General features: G+C 48.2%; 2 protein-coding genes across 4 annotated transcripts; one reads left to right on the top strand and one right to left on the bottom strand.

Moving 5' to 3' along the window:
• Positions 1-726: 726 nt before the first annotated feature.
• LOC131210794 (aminopeptidase A-like) lies at positions 727-16,632 on the bottom strand. Of its 3 annotated transcripts, XR_009156874.1 has the most exons (6): positions 16,597-16,632; positions 14,186-15,062; positions 12,293-13,844; positions 12,128-12,207; positions 11,286-12,053; positions 727-798 (listed from the first exon to the last, which is right to left on the bottom strand). XR_009156874.1 is itself a non-coding variant. In XM_058204086.1 (5 exons), exons 2-5 carry the CDS (start codon positions 14,962-14,964, stop codon positions 11,381-11,383), a joined length of 3,084 nt encoding a protein of 1,027 aa, XP_058060069.1. In that variant the 5' UTR covers positions 14,965-15,062; positions 16,597-16,632; the 3' UTR covers positions 11,274-11,380. The 3 variants fall into 3 exon arrangements, 2 of the variants coding, with proteins under 2 accessions (XP_058060069.1, XP_058060070.1); XM_058204086.1 differs by lacking the exon at positions 727-798 and having other exon boundaries at positions 11,274-12,053; XM_058204087.1 differs by lacking the exons at positions 727-798; positions 16,597-16,632 and adding an exon at positions 16,303-16,462 and having other exon boundaries at positions 11,274-12,053.
• LOC131210795 (pyrokinin-1 receptor-like) lies at positions 4,265-11,808 on the top strand. Its single transcript, XM_058204088.1, has 7 exons — positions 4,265-4,346; positions 7,049-7,214; positions 7,302-7,434; positions 8,478-8,685; positions 8,850-9,064; positions 10,376-11,429; positions 11,489-11,808. Exons 1-6 carry the CDS (start codon positions 4,280-4,282, stop codon positions 11,081-11,083), a joined length of 1,497 nt encoding a protein of 498 aa, XP_058060071.1. The 5' UTR covers positions 4,265-4,279; the 3' UTR covers positions 11,084-11,429; positions 11,489-11,808.
• Positions 16,633-17,693: the final 1,061 nt, after the last annotated feature.

The raw sequence follows: 17,693 nt of genomic DNA, 5'->3' as shown, positions 1-17,693 counted from the left end.
ATTTTATATTATCGTACGGTACGCAGTATAGTTTCCGATGGCTCTAAAGCATGTCAATTTCGTCCATGTTCAACGTCAAGTGACGCTACAGCTAAATTTCACTGTCGTCGAGCCCTACTACCTACTCACCTCTGCTTCGCGTGACGTGCGACAACTTCGAACCCAAAATTCGTCATTTCCGTGACCGCTTTGAATTTGTCATTTCTAAACGAATGGTACGAAGGTGTCTACGGCTCAGCGGGTCCCAAATGTGCTACAAGCTATTTGCATTTTTCCTATCCTATGTCAACTTTCGCTCCACCCGGGTGGCTCTGGGCGCTCCGACGATAATTTTGAATCCAATTTATGGTCCACACCGGATGATAGTAACCGGTACGGGTTGCGCTGCGGTGGTATGCTGATTCGAAAACCAGTATCACTTCTAGCGCTATCATTCGATCGCCGGAAAACCTACCCTGATCCGCACACCTATGGCCACAGCTGTTTTTCAAGCATGTTCTATAAATAATGTTCACCCTTTACGAGGCCAGCGAGCGACCGAGTGTGAGGCTGGAATGGAACGCGGAACGGAACAATCCTCTTATGGGTTTCGGCAGCCGCTACTTGTGTATTTTTCGATCGTTTTCGTTCTCCTACTCTTCAATCATTCTGCTGTTGTGGAATGAAAAGTTATAAAGGACTTCTCCTGAAAGCTTCCAACGCTCACCGTTCAGGTTGATCTGTTTATCGGTTCTAGGGCAGAATTACACGACATCCTGGTCAGTTATTCTCAGCTAAGCGTTGTACAGTCTCTTCATCCTGTCGAAGTAAAAGAAAGTAACAGAAATCATCCATAGCAATTCACTCCCAGCTTAATACACTTGCGACAAGATTAAATGGTTTTTCTATCGGCCGATTTTTACGACAACGAAGAATTTGGCCTACTTCAAATGCCTGTGGATGTAATGAGATACGATTGACAGTTGCTTCGGAGAATGATAGATCGTTACGAGAAAAATGGCCAAGCCCCTTCGGTAGCAGGTTTCCGACGCCAACAGTGAAGCTGACAAATTTACGCCAATCTGGCCCATACTCATCAATGTAATCTTCTGGATTTTTCGAACCAAATTAAAGCTAGTAGCAAATGGCGCTCGGCAGTGACAAAGCGTGCCGGACTAATGAAAGTGGGCTCGCTTCCGGACCGGTCTACTTCCGATTATGCTTCGACAATCTGCGCCAAGCGGATAGTAAATTCTCATTTCATCGGATGAAATGGCATGACGTTTTTCTAATAGCCAGTTGAATGTTTTACGCTGAGTTATTACTTCTTCTTTAGGACCATTAGTTCGATCATTCGAAATCGTGTCAGGTTAAGATTCAGTTTGATCACCGACGACAGTATGGTTTACGAAGACTTATGGTTAAGCTCCGTACAACTGTGTTAATGTATCACGTTCCATGGGTTCAACAATTATACGAATATTGTGTTGTCCTTAGGGAAGTGATGCAAAAACGAATGTTGATATCACTTTCGTTTGTATTATTCAACACAATTTGTTAGAATGAGTCGATTAGAGTCGTTCAATGCACTCAACTATTTAAGTAAAGCTATGCTGGTATACTTTAAGCAATTATTTCACATGGATAGATTTGGAAACATTTGGATTTGGATGGATGGAAACAATTATTTCACAAAACATGGATGAATTGTTACACTTTATAGACACATCTGAGCTTCTGAAAATTATGTGCGACTAAGTATTTGTATTTAGCGTTATTTGTATTCGTTAAGGCTTATCAAATTTTCATGAACACATTTTTTAAAAATCGAAACAAAATCTCTCCATAACATTGAATTCAAACGAAGCGGCGATCAGACGGAAACCACAAAAACTTTTCATTGGCTAAGCTAAAGGCGATCTGTTGGAAAATTCGGACTAGGTTAACTCCATTTAAAAAGTGGTTGAAATGGTCGGATGCGCCCATGGCACTGTCCCAACAAATAAAAATAATCAAGTCTTTAAAATAAAGATTTTACTTTTTGCCGAAAGTTTCCAAAGGATCAGGTTAAACAATTGTTTGTTTGCTTCTGCTCCTGACAACAAGAACGTTTCACTAGAAGTTTTTCGTTCCGTTCCACAATCCGCGGTACGGAACTTGAATAAAAAAAGGTTGAATGAATTGAACTGCCGGCTATCTTCGCAACGCTCCCGCATTCGCATTGGGTGGTAGTTTTTGAAGAAACAAGAAGTTCAACCAAACATCGGAGCTGCTTTTCAAAGCAAAATCTACCCGGATAAGAAAATATAACCGCTTTTCTTTTAAAAACAACCGAAGCCAAAATCAATCCCGACCGAAAGCAATCACGGGTATAAATGACAACACACCGTCAACGGAAGATTGTAAATCGAGATAAATTGCAAGTCCACGGTTGATTCGAATAGTCTGTTTGCTTAGATTCCTATACTCTACAAACTCAAACAATTATTTTTCAACATTTCTGTAATGGTAAAAGTTGTTCAAAATTCGCTTCCATTCCAAACTCAAACAAATCCAAAATTTTCCAAACTTCAAACAAATTGTTCACAATCAGCCGTCTATATTTTGCAGTATGAATGTACTTTCAAATTAGCAGTTTTGTACCAGAAAACGGTAAATTTGTAAATTTTGAAAAACTGATTCAAAACAAGGGACACGCTTTTTATAACCTACCTAATACAACCAACTAACGACGGACATCGTGCTCTATTTTATGGCTTTATGGAACCTCCTGGCTTTATTGCCATGTACCCTATACTGATAAAGAAAGCGAATCTGACAAAGGCAGATAAAGATTGGTAGAATACTGTTCCATTTGGTGGGATGATTGCCGTTGCTTTCCCGCATTCTTCTGTCGATTTTGTGACAAAACGTGACGTAACGGTCTTGGCGGTTTTTTGTTTCTTAGTTATCTTTGCTTATCGCTGAAATCGGCTACTAAGTCTAAAGAACTTTAATGGCGCTGGCGTGAGAACCTTTGATGAACGGTGCGTGACGACCGTGAGTAGTCGCTAGTTTTAAACCCACGAAGTAATGCCCAATGAACCAATGAAACCAATTGGCAATCGTTTCCATTGAACAGTGTTTTCTTTTTGCTAAAAAGCAAAATCAGCAAATTTTGAGGCTTCCTTAACATCACCATTCGCTGACTTTCTGCGTTCGTCATTTAATTGCCGTTTCGTGTAACTTTTCCACTCACTTTAACCATTCGTTGGAAACTAACGTTTATTTCCTGGTTGTTCAACTCTTCCGATGGCTGCACGTTCAATTTCGTCAATCGTATGCTCCGAGTGTCGTCAAAGTTTATCGTGTGTCTATGACAACCTGTCCAACATTTTCTGTTTATACCAATCTCCGAGTCAACTTTAGTAAACTAGGGAGGAGTAGTTAGGGAGGCTGGCGCTATTTTGGTGAAATAAAACAATATTTTTGTAAAATTGCTGCCGGATGCGGAAAGAAGTAAAAAATTGACATATTCTGCGACGTAAATTTCTAAGACGAGCCTTCCAATATGCGTTGATTGACAGGCACAAAGCAATAAAAGCGCCGTGAGTTCCCTGTTACATGTTTATCACAGCAAAAAGCCGATTTTACCGAAGAAGTTCTGTTTGGAGGGAGCCGGGCGAACGACTTCTTCATCACGTTTTGATAGCAAGCTGCTTGAACCTGATTACCTGATTTCTTGTTTTTTTTTTCGGCTGATTCCAGACTCTAACCACGCGACCCGAAGGAGTGCGCGGCCGTTGCTAACCGTCCGGCACTGACGACCGCATTCGACAGCAAGTGATGAAAACGTGAGCGTTGTACGCAATTTTGCCAGCAAATCGGCGACATCGGCAGGAGCAGCAGCGTTAAGCCGTAGCAGCAATAGCAGCTCAAACGGCTGTCTTCGCGCGACATGATGGATTTTCATCAACCATCCCAGCTCCTCGCCGCCATAGCCACCAACGGAACCGGTGGCGCAGAGCTGCTCTACACGACCGTGGCTTCCAGTGTCGGAGCGCTGCACAACCGCACCGGTAACACCGGGTTAGTTCCGTCGGGCAGTGTCCTGGGCAACCAGGCCCAACAGCAGCATCAGCAGCAGCAGCAGCAGTATCTCTATGCGAATGCATCGCTCGACGACCCTGGTACGGCGGCCGGGTACGATACGACACCAATCTGTATCATCCTGCCGATAACGATCTTCTATTGCTTTATCTTTGTGGCCGGGATCGTCGGTAATTTGTCGATTTGCATTGTTATTGCCAAGAACAAATCTATGCACACCGCCACCAACTACTATCTGTTCAATCTGGCCGTGTCGGACTTTCTGCTCCTGGTGTTCGGTGAGTGCCGCAGGTCGTTACATTACCATCCGAATCGTAACCCTCTATCTCTCTTTCTCTCTGGCTCCATCTTTTTCACTCTGCTTCGCTCTCCTGACTCTCTCTCTCTCTCTGCCTCCAGAATCCTATTTAATGCTCCACTTACTAATGCCTTTTAAAACGAATACGTACGACACGAGGCGACCCCAAGCCTTCCGGCGGATGAGTCTCAGTAAATCTTATATCCGTTCTAAATATAGCAACGTGAAGGCTTCTTGTGCTATCAGGATCCCGGGAAACATGTCGTGCGCCTCCTGATTCATCCTTTGCGTGGTTGATCATCGCATTCGAGAAGCGACTGACTATCAAATGGGGACACATTACAATGGAAATGTAGTTTTGTTGTTCAAACCACCAATGCAGAAAATTAATTTTGAAAAGCATACGGATCGCCGGCTTTTAAATGGTTTATGAAATTTCACAACTCCATTGAGTACGTGTGTGGACATTGATACGGAAAGCTCGCTTGACTTTGAATATCCCCGAGGCTGCTTCCTTTTAGGGGGTGCGCAAAAAAGGAGCAGTATTTTGGAATATCCATAACAAGCACGTTCCACACATACCAGCCCCGGGGCTCTGCTAGAAATTGGTCACGAAGCAAACCGGGAACCAGCCGGAACGAACGAAGCAGTGTTCCGGCTGCAGCTGGAGAGCAACACCGCTTGGATGTCGATTTGTTTGCCAATGCCCCAAATCGGAACACGAAGGCGGTGATAATTTTTTTTCCAAGAAAGCAAAATTCAATTTCAGCAACAGAAAAGCCTCGCGCATTCTTTCCCCAACCCCAGAAGGAAATGTCCTCCGGAAGAGCATCGTATGCAAAAATATTACTTACACCCGGTGGGTTTCGGAACGTGCTGGATGTAAAGTACGGAATGCACTTGAGCAAAATACGGTCGCCAGGTGCAACTACGTTTCTGGGGCTCTTTGGGCGTACGCGAAATTTGTTCCGCTCTGTTTGATCGAGGTTTACTCCAAAAAAGACAAGTAGCATCTTTTGTCTTTTGACACCTTTTGGATCACATTCTTTTAATGCTCTACTATGTTTGATAAACCGTGTGCGATGGATTATTATATGGGTCAAATTTACTGACGCTTTTCGAATATCCTGAAACATGAAAGATAACGAAAAGTGTTGCAGAAATTTACTACTGCACTCTGTCCTCTAGTACTAGGCTATTCGTTTCTTCGGAACCTGTCAATCAAAATCAACGTCTCATTGTTTGTTCTTAAATTGACCGAAGTGTACGAAATTCTTCTTAGGACAAACACATTTGAAACTAACTTGAAATCAGCTGTAAACATCACATTATGAAAAAACGGCAACACTTTCAAATTTAACTAATTCTTGTCAGATTACAAGCTGCCGAAGGAATTCGCTGACTAATGCAAATGACGTTCGTTCGACTTTGACCGTATTGGCGATTTGAAAATGTTCTGCCCTTGAATAACGCGATAAGAAGATTTTCTTCTCCATCCATTCGTTGTCTCAAAATATGCACTGGTTTCGCATACGCATGTCGATCGAAGGTTAACTTAGATTTCTCAAACTGAAATATTAGTACGCACTAGCTTCTATTTTTAGAAGCTCCACTGGTTTCGATGGCAACAATCGAAATAAACCCGAATGATTCTCACACACTATAAAAGGGGATCGAACCTTCTGGCGAGGGAGCTCGTCTCCTAGCAACTACTGGCAGAAGCAGTGTCGGGAAATCAAGTCCCTATCGTAAACACCTTCGCATTTAGTTCGAGGCATAAAAGTTCCATTACTTTACATATAAACTTGGAAAACGAATAACTCCAAAAGGTCATATCACAAAATGGTCAGCTCAACAAATATTAGCGGTAAATGGCCGCAATTAGCGAACACGCTGGTCCAATGGTGGCTGCGGAGCAGTTTATGAAGGCTAACGACTCGAAACGACTGGCTAACAAAGTGCGACAAAAAGTTCCCAAAATGATGGACATAAATCGGCATTTTGCCGGGCGCGTAACCTAGGGTGAGCATAAAAATAAACCATCGTGACTTTATCAACTACCTCGCAGATAGCTTCCGTGCTGCGGGTTTCGGAACATGTTGTAAACCCGAGTGGATGGAATGGGATTACGCGTGGATACCCCGAGTCACTTAGATTTTGGGCGGAAATGGTCAAAGAAATCCCTCGACTGACGTATGCATGCTGCCAGCCATTCCAGTAACTATGCAGACAACTTTTTAAGTGAACCTGCCGACCCTTTTATGATGTCTCGCTGAACCGTGCCAACATTTGCAGCATCGAGAAGCACACAGCTGGCCGCAATCCATGCCGTCGGTGTTGTACATGTGGAAACTAGCTTATACTACCCGGGTCGTTGATATACTGGATGAATGCCACAATTTAGTGGACCACTGGTAGCACGGGTGCAACATACTGTCCAAAGGACATACCACAAATGTTTTACCAAACAACTACATCCATTGACATCGACAAGTCAATTTATGAATATTTCCTTCCCATTGAATGCTACCGGCTAGGGCCGCTAGGGCGGTCGTCCGTATGTAGTGACCATGATTGTACCATAGGGCCAGGCATTCGGGCAACTATCCGTCCGATCCGGACGGATCTAGCTGCACTGCCCGGGATGCTCTACTACAATAACAATTTTTGCATTTTTCGTAGGAATGCCACAGGAGCTGTACGCAACGTGGAATCCCCTGTCGTACCCGTTCAACCAGATTGCCTGCATCATAACGGGGCTGCTGGCGGAAACGGCTGCCAATGCGACGGTCCTCACCATCACCACGTTCACCGTTGAGCGGTACATCGCAATCTGTCACCCGTTCCGGTAAGTTTGCTCACCGATGGCAGATTTAAGAAATTTACGTCCGGTCAGCCGAGGCCACTCACTTATCTTCCCGTTCCCCGTACGCAGCTCACACACCATGTCGAAGCTATCGAGAGCGGTCCGATTCGTCATCGTCATCTGGCTGGTGGCGTTCGGGTTGGCCACCCCGCAAGCGCTACAGTTTGGTATCGTGGAAACACCCAACAGCCGCCTCTGCACGGTAAGTGCACTGCAATAAGAAAATTGCTTTTCCACTTTCCAGAAAGCATCCCGTCTGCCGTTTCCATGGACACCGGATTCACCAGTACGATGTGATATCTGCTGCCCATCATGGGTAACGGATTGAGTAAAAAGGGAACATAAAAGCTACTCTTATATAGCTTTCAATCAATCGAACCCCGTTATCGTAAATTGCACACCAATCCTTCCGTCCTGGCGTATTGGCGTATTAAAAGTGGCCGCAGCTGCGATGAATGGCCGCGATAAATAATGAGATGGACTGGGTGGGAACTCTCCCATTTATGAATTTGTCTTCGTCGGCAGTCAGTTCCACCAAAAATTGGCAAATTTCCATCAAACATCCGGATCAGCTTTCCACTTGGCGCTCCCGGGGGTTCAATTTACCAAACTGGAAAGAGATACTACGAGTGCATTCCGCTGTACGGCAAGATTACACCACACCACTTTATTTGTTTGTGTAACGTCGCAAAGATAAAGTAATCTGAAAGGAGGAGGCCACCAAAACAGAACCACTTGAAGTATTCGTTATTCGCTTACGGCACGTCTCGCTTGAAAACAATCCGAAACGATCCGAAGGTGGCCACCTGTTTTTGCCCTGAACCCAACAATTTTGCACAGAATGTTGGCTAACAGTAAGCTAGTGCTAAAGTGTCCAAATTTTCATTGCCTTACGACTTGTTTTGGTACAAAAGTTTTCCGTATTACAAAAACATTGACTCATGTTTCTGCACCCAATTCCGGGTTTCGATTTGTTTTCGATAGGATTTTTCGATGGCACTGAAAACCCGTAACCATTCTCCCGTACTACTACGTGACGCAGATTTCCCGGCGCATTGCAAATATTTACTCGTTTATCTGCACCAACGAAATCGATTCTCGGTCCAGTTCCGGGTCAGTTCCCAGCGACCACGGCACGCATATCCATCGTAATCTAACCATCAACTTCGGCCAGCCCAAGCGTATCGGTATGCATATCTGATCAATTTCTTTTCCCTCTTTTCCCGGTTCCCGAACCGAAACTAGATCAAAAATCGGCACTTTGTGCACGCGTTCGAGGTTTCCAGCTTCCTGTTCTTCGTGGGCCCGATGACGTTGATAGCGGTCCTGTACGTGCTGATTGGAATTAAACTACGGAAAAGCAAATTACTGCAGGGTGTTAAACGTGCATCCACCGACTACACTGCCCGGTCCCGGGGCGTGAGTGCCCAAACTCGGGTCATCCGCATGCTGGGTAAGCTACCCGGCTCAGTCGTGTCCAGGAGAGCCTGAACCGCAATGGCAGGAGTGCTATCGTATCGTGTGCTCCTGCCAGCTCCTAATTCGCTTAATTCAACCATTCTTTTTCGCTCCACTCGTTTCTGTTTCTCGTTTCCCTGCGTGCATTGCCGTGGCCAGTGGCCGTCGTGGCAATGTTCTTCATCTGTTGGGCTCCGTTTCACGCCCAACGCCTAATGGCCGTCTACGGTGCGTTTACCAACACGGACAGCATTTTTTTCTACGACGTCTACACGGCGCTGAACTTCATCTCCGGCATACTGTACTTCCTGTCAACCTGCATCAATCCGCTGCTGTACAACATTATGAGCCACAAGTTTCGGGATGCGTCGAGAGTAAGTGAACACTGCTGTTCGGTAAATGGATTCCGGGAGCGCCAGGGAGCCGGTCAGACGGTTTCGCCGATTTGGGTACGAACCACGAGCGACAACAGAGTGCGTCGAGATCATGTGTGCGTGTTGAGTTTTCCAAAAAAAAAAGGAACGCTTTTCCCACCAAAGTTTGTCTGTCCAGGTATTGTGGTCAACCAACAGGGTCAACCGCCATGTGCACACGGTGTTTGATTTCTATAGTTTTATTCCATCTTTTCTCGGCCAGAGCGTTCAGCGTACTTTTGCCACAAGACGATTGGGCTTTGCGAAGAAAAAACTTTGTCCATTTTCGTAACAACAGCCGACCCGTAAACTTTGTGATACTACTCCTTTCGAGCGTGGCATGTTCACCGTGGTTGTGGAAAGCTGGAACCAATATCTAGATAAGACACTTTTTCCAAAATGAACCTAGCAAAATAGAAGACAGGAAACTGTAAAATATCAAGTAACTTTTCCGTCCTCTTCGTGTGTTCAACTAACAATACATTGGTTGACCCCAACAATGGTGTATGGATGACCCCTACACTTTGAGCAAGGGCAAGAAAGTTTCAACAGTCACATTCAAACCAATACCACGGCCACATGCTTTTCTAACGCTTTTCTTCGCCCGGTTTTCGTTCATTCGATAGTTTCATTTACTTGTGCCCGTGCAATTCAATGCCACATGCTACCGACACTTTAACCATATTCCGACAAAAACCACTGCCACGTGTGGACATTTGGCGAACTGTCGAAGTGGTGACTGCCACAGGAGTATTACGTTGATAAATACCTATTCCGATTCTAACCGCTCTATTGACCAGCGGGAATAGCGCTTGTGGGGAAAAAGTTTGAGACAAACAACTAGCAACCATCCCAAGGGGGCCACATATTGCTTCGACATCTATGTACTTGTTGGAGAGGCTGATATCGCATGTTTATGCTGTGTAAACAACGCAATACGCAGCATGTTACAGGGTTGCCGAACCACAGGCTTATTGAATATAAAACGCTTATCGTATATTGAATAAAGCTCCAGCACTGGCGGCGTGATTGAATCAATAACATCGAACGGAAATAAAATCACTCGTTGTCGACCAAAAATCTGCGGGAGGGATATTCATAAGTTGGTACAGTTACACAAATTTTCAAAAGGAAATTTAACCGCTACCGGGTACCGCTATTTTTTAAATCTATTTCTTTCGGAAATTCGCATCGGAACTGCTAGTTTCAACTCGAAAAAAAGGATAATCCTCATTTAGTAACTACGATCTTCCTCCTCTTCCTATTTTTTAGCACACACTGAAAGTCAATTGTTGTGGTGATAGTCGCACGAAACTGGAAGGTCACCAGCACACATACAGTGCCGTGTCCCGGTACGGCGTGACTGGTGCCGGTTCGTTCAAGTATAACGCGAATAATATGACCTGCGTCGGTGCTGGCATCAACCTGGGCACCACGGGCCACAGTAGTCCTGGAAATGTACTGGGAGTGACACCGTTGACGACCGGTACCGGTAATCCCGCAAAGCGAAACACCGATCTCTGTCACCAGGAGTCGGATATGTCGCTGCTGACAAACGATCGCATTCGTACATCCCCGGGGCGTTTTACGCGCGCCGAGTTTCATTGCGTCTCGATCAGCAGCAGCCAGTCGACTAACTTCAGCAGCAACGGTCGACTGAATCGCTCAAATGGTTCCACTCGGCCGGATGGTGCACCCCCCGATAGTGAAACATCGGGGCGTTTGTCAACGATCGCAGAGAAGCTGCGGCGTGGTACAAAAAAGGTTTTGGCGTTCAGTAAATCCCCCGTCAGCACACCGGGCCAGACGGGAACCGGGCAAGGAAGCGAGCGGCGAAAGGCGCACCGCAAGCGGAACAGTTGCGACAGTGTCGACACGAATACCATTAGCAACTCCAGCCTGAAAGAGTTCGACGAGGAGGAGTTTTCCAGTGCGGAACTGGCCCGATTCATGGCCGAGGTGAACAGTGAGATTCGCTAAGGCGCACGACCAGTAGCGAGTGGCGAATACGCGAAGCGGAACGCTGTATCGCCGATTGGAATCGAAATGAACCATAAACAATATACGGTAAACACCACATACAGCGAGAGAGAAGAAAGTACAAATCATGCAGCTCAGCGAACGATGTGATCGTGAGGAATGAAGAAAAGCACGAATGGGAAAATTCTTTCCGAATGCGTACCTGCAATTTTATCTCTTAGTACACAAAGCTGAGTAAGGGGAAGGAAATAAAAACTATAAAAGCTCTCTGTCGATCAAAGGCGTGGCTAGTGGACACTACGGACTAACGGTCGTTCGCTCGAGTTCGAGCACCTCCTTCAACCAGGTAGCCACATCGGCTTCGTTCCGCTTCAACCAGCTAATGTTGTTCTGTATGTTTTCCAGCGCCTGTCGTCGGGCCGATTCACCGGCACCTGCTTCCGGGTAGCGGGCGAAGAAGTCCTGCAGCTCCATCAGCCGTGCCTGCGTTGTAAAGCGGCCCGTAATCGAGGGTATCATCCGACCGAGATTGCGTTCCCCGATGGTGAATCGATCGACCAATCGTTCCCAGTTTTCCCGCACATGCTCCCAAGCCGCCTGCTCGCCGTGCCGGTTGGCGGCGATGCTCTGAATGCAGCTCAGCTGATCCTGCGTGCGCACGACCGTAGTGTCCCAAGACAGGTCCAAAAGCCGACGCATCACCCGCTGATCAGGGTACGAGGCGAGTGCCGTCATCAGTTTCGTCTTTTCGTTCGCATCATTTTCCTGCTTGTAGCGTTCCAGCACTCGCTCCCAGTCGGCAACGCTCACACCGGATGACTGAATACCGTACGTGTACACGACCGAGCGAATATCGGGGTGAATGGTACCGTCCTCCTTTAGCCACAGATTGAATAGTTTACCAGCTTCCGCTAGACATTCCGAATGTTCGAACGAACAAGCCAGATCCAAAACGGTGGTTCGGAGAAGACTGAATGATAAAAGAGAATCCAAATCCGGATGAGTATTGAAGGGCCGTGAACTGGTGCAGGATAGGTCACTTACTTTTGCATGTGTTCACTGTTCGCTGGAACCACCCAACCGACGGACGTAACAGCACTTGAGACGAGTTGTTGTGTGTATTTCTGCAACGTAAAGAAAGTGAAAGATGCAATGGAACTTGATCAGCGATATATCAATTGGTGCTACATCACCACTAGGACCACGTACCGTAATATCATCGTACGCATTGCTGTTGTACACGAGATAGCGAATCGTCTTCAGCTTGCTGGCAATGGCTGACCAAGGCACGTACTCTGACTCGGCTTCCAAATAGCGCGTCATATCTAGAGCGTAGTTATACTTAAGTAACGATGCGTCGGCAAGGGCAAACGCGTCATTCAACAGTCCCGTACGATCGCCGATAGTGAACTTGTTCACATCTGCAATCAGCTCGTTGCTGAACTGTTGCCACATCTCTACGGGATAGTTCACCCGATAGTAGCCCGTCTGCTGGTAGTTTAGCTTAATCCAACCGTTCGATCCTCCGACGGCCGCAACATCGATACGCACAAGCTCATCACCAGGTTTGAACCACAAGCGCTGCACAGCGGTGTCATCATTCGAACTAATGTACGTAATCGGTATGTACCAGCGGTATTCGTACGGTGACGGCTCCGTTTCCTGACTGGCCGCATCCTGATCGGCGAGGAATCTCTGCTGACGTAGAACGTACTGCACAGCGTTTCGCTCGACCGTCACCACCGGTAATCCTTTCTGCTTCGTGAACGTGTCCATCACTTCCGAGACGCGAACTTCCGTCACCAGGTCGTCCAGCTCGCGCATCAGATCCTCCGAGACGCCGCTACCGAACTTGTGATTGTTCAAGTAGTTCGTGACGCCCTGTTGGAATATGGCAGGCGACACAAAATCCTCCAGCATCCGTATAACCGAGGCACCCTTCGAATAGGTGATTGTGTCGAAAATCTCCGTTATCTGATTCGGGGTCTCGACCGACACGACAATCGGGTGCGAGGCGAGCGTAGCATCCAGCGTCATCACAGAATGCAGGTCGTCGATGATGAACTGCTCCTTGATGCCCCACTCTGGGAACGCCTCATGCATTCCCTTGTACTCGATGTAGCTGGCGAAGCCTTCGTTTAGCCACAGCTCGTTCCACCACTTCATCGTGACCAGATTGCCGAACCACATGTGAGCCAGCTCGTGGGCGATCACACTTACCACGCGCTGCTTGTTTGCCGTACTACCCGTGGCCTCGTTATACAGGATGGACGTTTCCCGGAATGTCACGAGGCCCCACGTTTCCATGGCACCCGAGACAAAGTCAGGAATCGCTGCCAAGTCCAGCTTAGGTAGCGGATATTCAATGCCAAAGTATTCCACGTAATGCTCGATGATTTTGACTGCCGTTTGCAACGCAAGTAGTACGTTATCCTGCTGATACCGAGTCGCGTATACTCGCAACGGGAACGACGTTCCGTGGCTAGGGACCACGGTGGCCTCTTCATACAGGAAATCACTCACGATGAACACCACCAGATACGTGCTCATACTGACGCTCCGTTCGAAGGTGGTCGTCGCCAGGCCGGCCGACGGTGTCCCCGTTACCGTTTCCTTAACGTTCATATTCGAAAGTGCTTCGTAGCCATCGCCTTCCGGATGAACGAGATGGATCGTGTACTCCGCTTTCAATTCGGGCTCGTCGAAACACGGGAACGCCTGGCGCGCAAAAGTTGGCTCAAACTTAGATGTTGCGATTTTTCTGCAACCGATGCAAGTTACATGTAAAAAGAAAATATTTAAAAAGATGTTAAAAATGTTGAAACCCTCAATAAAAAGAATTATTTATTTGAAATCGTACGCATGACGCGATCAAAATTCATCAACTGACACTTGATTGTGCCGAAATCATCGTATCGTGCAATTGCAGTCTGCGTTGCTATGGGGGGAGATCTTGCCGTAAAGCATCTTCAACTGTCTTCGCTCCTTATCGCTGATTCTTCTTGGCTCGATAAGCGATTTGCTGGTGTCTTGAACGGTCCAACACTCCCAACCGGCAGCAAACAATAAGGTAAGCCCCGCACCCCAGCCCCCGGGAATTACCTTGTTGTGTTCGTGGTCTTATCGCGGTACTTGCTGCTGTAGAATCCAATAATGCGATCCGCCAGGCTGCCGGTAAATTGTAGGCTCAGCTGATAGCCACCGGCTGCAATGTCGGCCTGCGTCTCTATTACCCAGAACTCGTGCTCCGGCACCTCGTACGCCCGGAGAATGTTGATCTCTCGCCCACTGTCCTCTTTGGCCAGAAGCACCGTCTCGGAGATCGCAAGCCGCTTGCTGTGCAGCACGATATAGTTTGTCGTGTCCGTAATGTTAAGCTCAATGCCGACGGAACCGCTGAACGTTTCGTTCGCCAAATCGGCCTGCAATCGCAGCTCGTAGTGAACCGGCCGTATGTGGCGCGGCAGACGGAAACCCAACTTGCGGGCCACTTGTGTGCCCATCTTGAACACTCGATTCATCGAATCCACCCCCGGAATCTCGGAATAAAACACTGAGTTCGGCAGGAAAATCGCACTGCGATTAACCGGGTCCGGCTCGGGCCGTAAATGATTGTCATTCGACGCTTCGTCCCTGACAGCGGCTGTCAAATCGGCGCTGCCTAGTGGTCGCTGCGCCGACAGGCTCCGTCCCACCATAACCAGTGCTGTCAGCAGGCACAGCGAAACGCAGAACAGAAACGCGCAAGCAGCGAGCAGCGAAATTATCACAAAGGACGATCGGGATCGAGTGCCCGACTGAATCGATCGATCGATCGAGGCCCGGCGTGCGGAATGCGAAAAATGGGCAGCCGGCCGAGCCGGCGTCGGTTTCACGGTCATGGGCTGTGGTTGGGTTCGTATTTCACATAAATTCGCCACACGCTAGCGATGCACACATTACAGTCACACTTTTAGCGCGCCAAACGAAGCTATAAATTCTAGAAATGGAAGCACAAGGTCGGACACGCAACGAAGATTAGCTAATCGGACTGAAGCACTGAATCACTTGCTACTACTCCGTGGACACCATGCAGTGAACTGTTTAGGCATCTACCACCCAAATTTGGGTGCTTCCCAACACGACGTGACCGGTCAAACGGGCAACGGTCGGTGTGCTCGGATTGTGTCGGAAAAGGCGAAAGCCTCGGTCGCGGTCGCTTGCCGTGCGCGAAAGATGATGCAAATCTGGCGCAGCGTAACCGATCGACACGAAACTACCCTTTACCCGAAACCAATTTCGCGGCCCACCGCCCTCCGGGAGGGGCGACAAAACTAACCAGGGTGCGCGGTGTCGCAACCCCTAACCATCGGGCCCCCCGGCGGCGGAGCGGCTAAGTCGAAGGATGCGAATGATCCAACCCTTTCGGTTTCGTATGCAACGCACGTTCAGTTTCGGGTGCGGCCCAAATGAAGAAGCGCTCGCAAGGCCGACGGGACACGCCATGAAAGTGTGCCGTAAGACACACACACACATACACACAGTATGTGTGTCATTTTTTGGGAGAACTTTCCAAACCGTGTCGATTTGTGTCACGCGAGTGTGGCTCAAAATTGTGGTCTATTGTTTCAATGGGTAATGGTTTTGAGCTGTAGCCACCCATAACGACATGCACTTGTTGATGGTCCTCCGTCCGGAAGATCGGACAACGGCGCTCATCAGGATTCGTGCTGGTTTCGTAGAAACGTAGCAGGGAGCACGTGGAACACTCTCGCGGAATGGAACGCATCGTTAAGCACAACGGAGCCCCAATTCCGAGCACTGGATTTGAAACTATTTTTGCCCCCACAAGGCTCTGCTATCGTTACCAGCTAGTTTGAGGCGACTGTGGTTACCGATAACTTCTCTTCTTATCACCGAAAAACATCACAATCACCGCTGAAGAGTGTAACATTCCAACTATGAAAGAACTATTTGCATCGATTTGCATACTCCCACCGCGGCAGATGATTTTATACGTTCGTCAGTTGGATCGGGTCAAGGCAACTCAGCGGGTTCGGAATCGGTTTTCCACCGTCACTCTGGCAAACAGGCAAGCTAAACAACCAGCGTGTGCCAGCGTCTTACGATTTGACGACACGACGACGCTAGACCTCGCGCTCATTACTGTCCGCCGCCGGCCGGACAATTGGTCAATTGATGTTTTCGCCTCCCAAGGATACCAATAAAAAAACACACACCTATCGCGCGACACCGAAACAGCGAAACTAGAACTGGCGAACGCTACACCGGGAGATGTGCCGGAAAAGGGGTCTCAAACCCGAATTCGGGCCAATTTTTTGGGCCAAAACCTGTTTTTGGCGCCCCAAAAATTAAAATTCTTCCCCATCCTGCGGACACGGGCATCATCACTGTTAGGGTTCCGACCCACACTTCCTTGAACCCTCTTGGGGGAGCGCGTCCTCTTGGTTGTGGTGGTGCTGTCCTGCAGCTTGCACCGCCAACGAACACGAATCGGCAGGCGGTTTACGAACCGAAAGGGTTTGATCGCGTCCAAAGGCCGATCCGATCGCCGAACGGGTAAACAAACGACTGAAAGGCCGTACACGTCGGAACGGTCGATCTTTGCTGTTGCTGCGGTCGGCTCGGTGGTGGCACAGAGAGTCGGTAGACCACCACCCCTTCGGTCCCAGCGTCCGCGGTCAGTGTCTATTTCGCACGGTCAGCCAATCACGGTAGCAGCCATCGGATTGCCACCGGTCGCCGCTAGACCGAAGGTTGGCTTTTTCGCTTTTTCTCCCGCAGCTTATTACTTTGATGAAGTGAAATTAGCCGCCCGCAGTGCCTCTCACGTCGTCAGTGTCATCACCGGCTGGCCGGCGGTGCGACGCACTGGGAAGCGTCTTCACGTTCCCTTCGCACCGATCCGTGCCCGTGGTGTTTCGGAGGCTAAACTTGACCTCTCGCTGCACGTGTGACACGCTCAAGTGCCCCATTGCTGGCTGGATACGGCACAGAGCGTTATGTGGCGGGGGCCTAACACATCACTCTTGAGCGAACGTGAATCAATCACTACTTAAAGAATCCGGCCTATCGGTAAGTGAGGGGCTACTTCAGAATGGCACACAGTAACCATACCGACGATTAACCCACTCGGCCTTACAGTAATTCGGGCCTCCCACACTTGAGCTTTGCGCTATGAATGGCTTTCGTCAGGAAAATCTTCTCCTCTCCCGTAACCACTTCTAGTGGGGCTATAAAATCTGCCTTATCAGATTCTACTCCACGTCATCCCCCGCCATTCACTGGCGGGAACTGCCACAGCACTTGCACTTTCTGCAAAGCTGATCAAGTGGCTCGTACCGTGGCAACTGCCGAGGACTATTGCACTGCTTCCACTGTTTCACCCGGAATTAAAGTCCGCTTCTGTGCGCCACTGGCAGCGAACAAGAAAGCGCCTGGCGCCATCAGACCGACGAACGAACACAAATGCCTGGTGGCTGGTGGAGAGACCATGCCTGGAGTGACATTCCATTCGATTACGTCGGTCCGCTCGGGCAGGCAAATATCTCTACGGGCCCGATGACGAAACTCGGAGCCCTTCCCTCCGAGAGATCAGGTTCCTTTCGGA

Source organism: Anopheles bellator, chromosome 2, assembly GCF_943735745.2.
Source record: "Anopheles bellator chromosome 2, idAnoBellAS_SP24_06.2, whole genome shotgun sequence".
Classification (NCBI taxonomy): Eukaryota; Metazoa; Arthropoda; class Insecta; order Diptera; family Culicidae; genus Anopheles; species Anopheles bellator.
Note: the sequence above shows the minus strand (reverse complement) of the source record. Positions and strands in the feature narration are given on the sequence as shown.

Coding starts and splice junctions, on each gene's coding strand:
- LOC131210795 (XM_058204088.1), top strand. CDS start 4,280: ATGCACACCGCCACCAACTACTATCTGTTCAATCTGGCCGTGTCGGAC. Junction 4,347..7,048: donor CTTTCTGCTCCTGGTGTTCG/GTGAGTGCCGCA, acceptor CATTTTTCGTAG/GAATGCCACAGGAGCTGTAC. Junction 9,065..10,375: donor AGTTTCGGGATGCGTCGAGA/GTAAGTGAACAC, acceptor CCTATTTTTTAG/CACACACTGAAAGTCAATTG.
- LOC131210794 (XM_058204086.1), bottom strand. CDS start 14,964: ATGACCGTGAAACCGACGCCGGCTCGGCCGGCTGCCCATTTTTCGCAT. Junction 13,845..14,185: donor AAGACCACGAACACAACAAG/GTAATTCCCGGG, acceptor CATCGGTTGCAG/AAAAATCGCAACATCTAAGT. Junction 12,208..12,292: donor ATGCGTACGATGATATTACG/GTACGTGGTCCT, acceptor TTTACGTTGCAG/AAATACACACAACAACTCGT.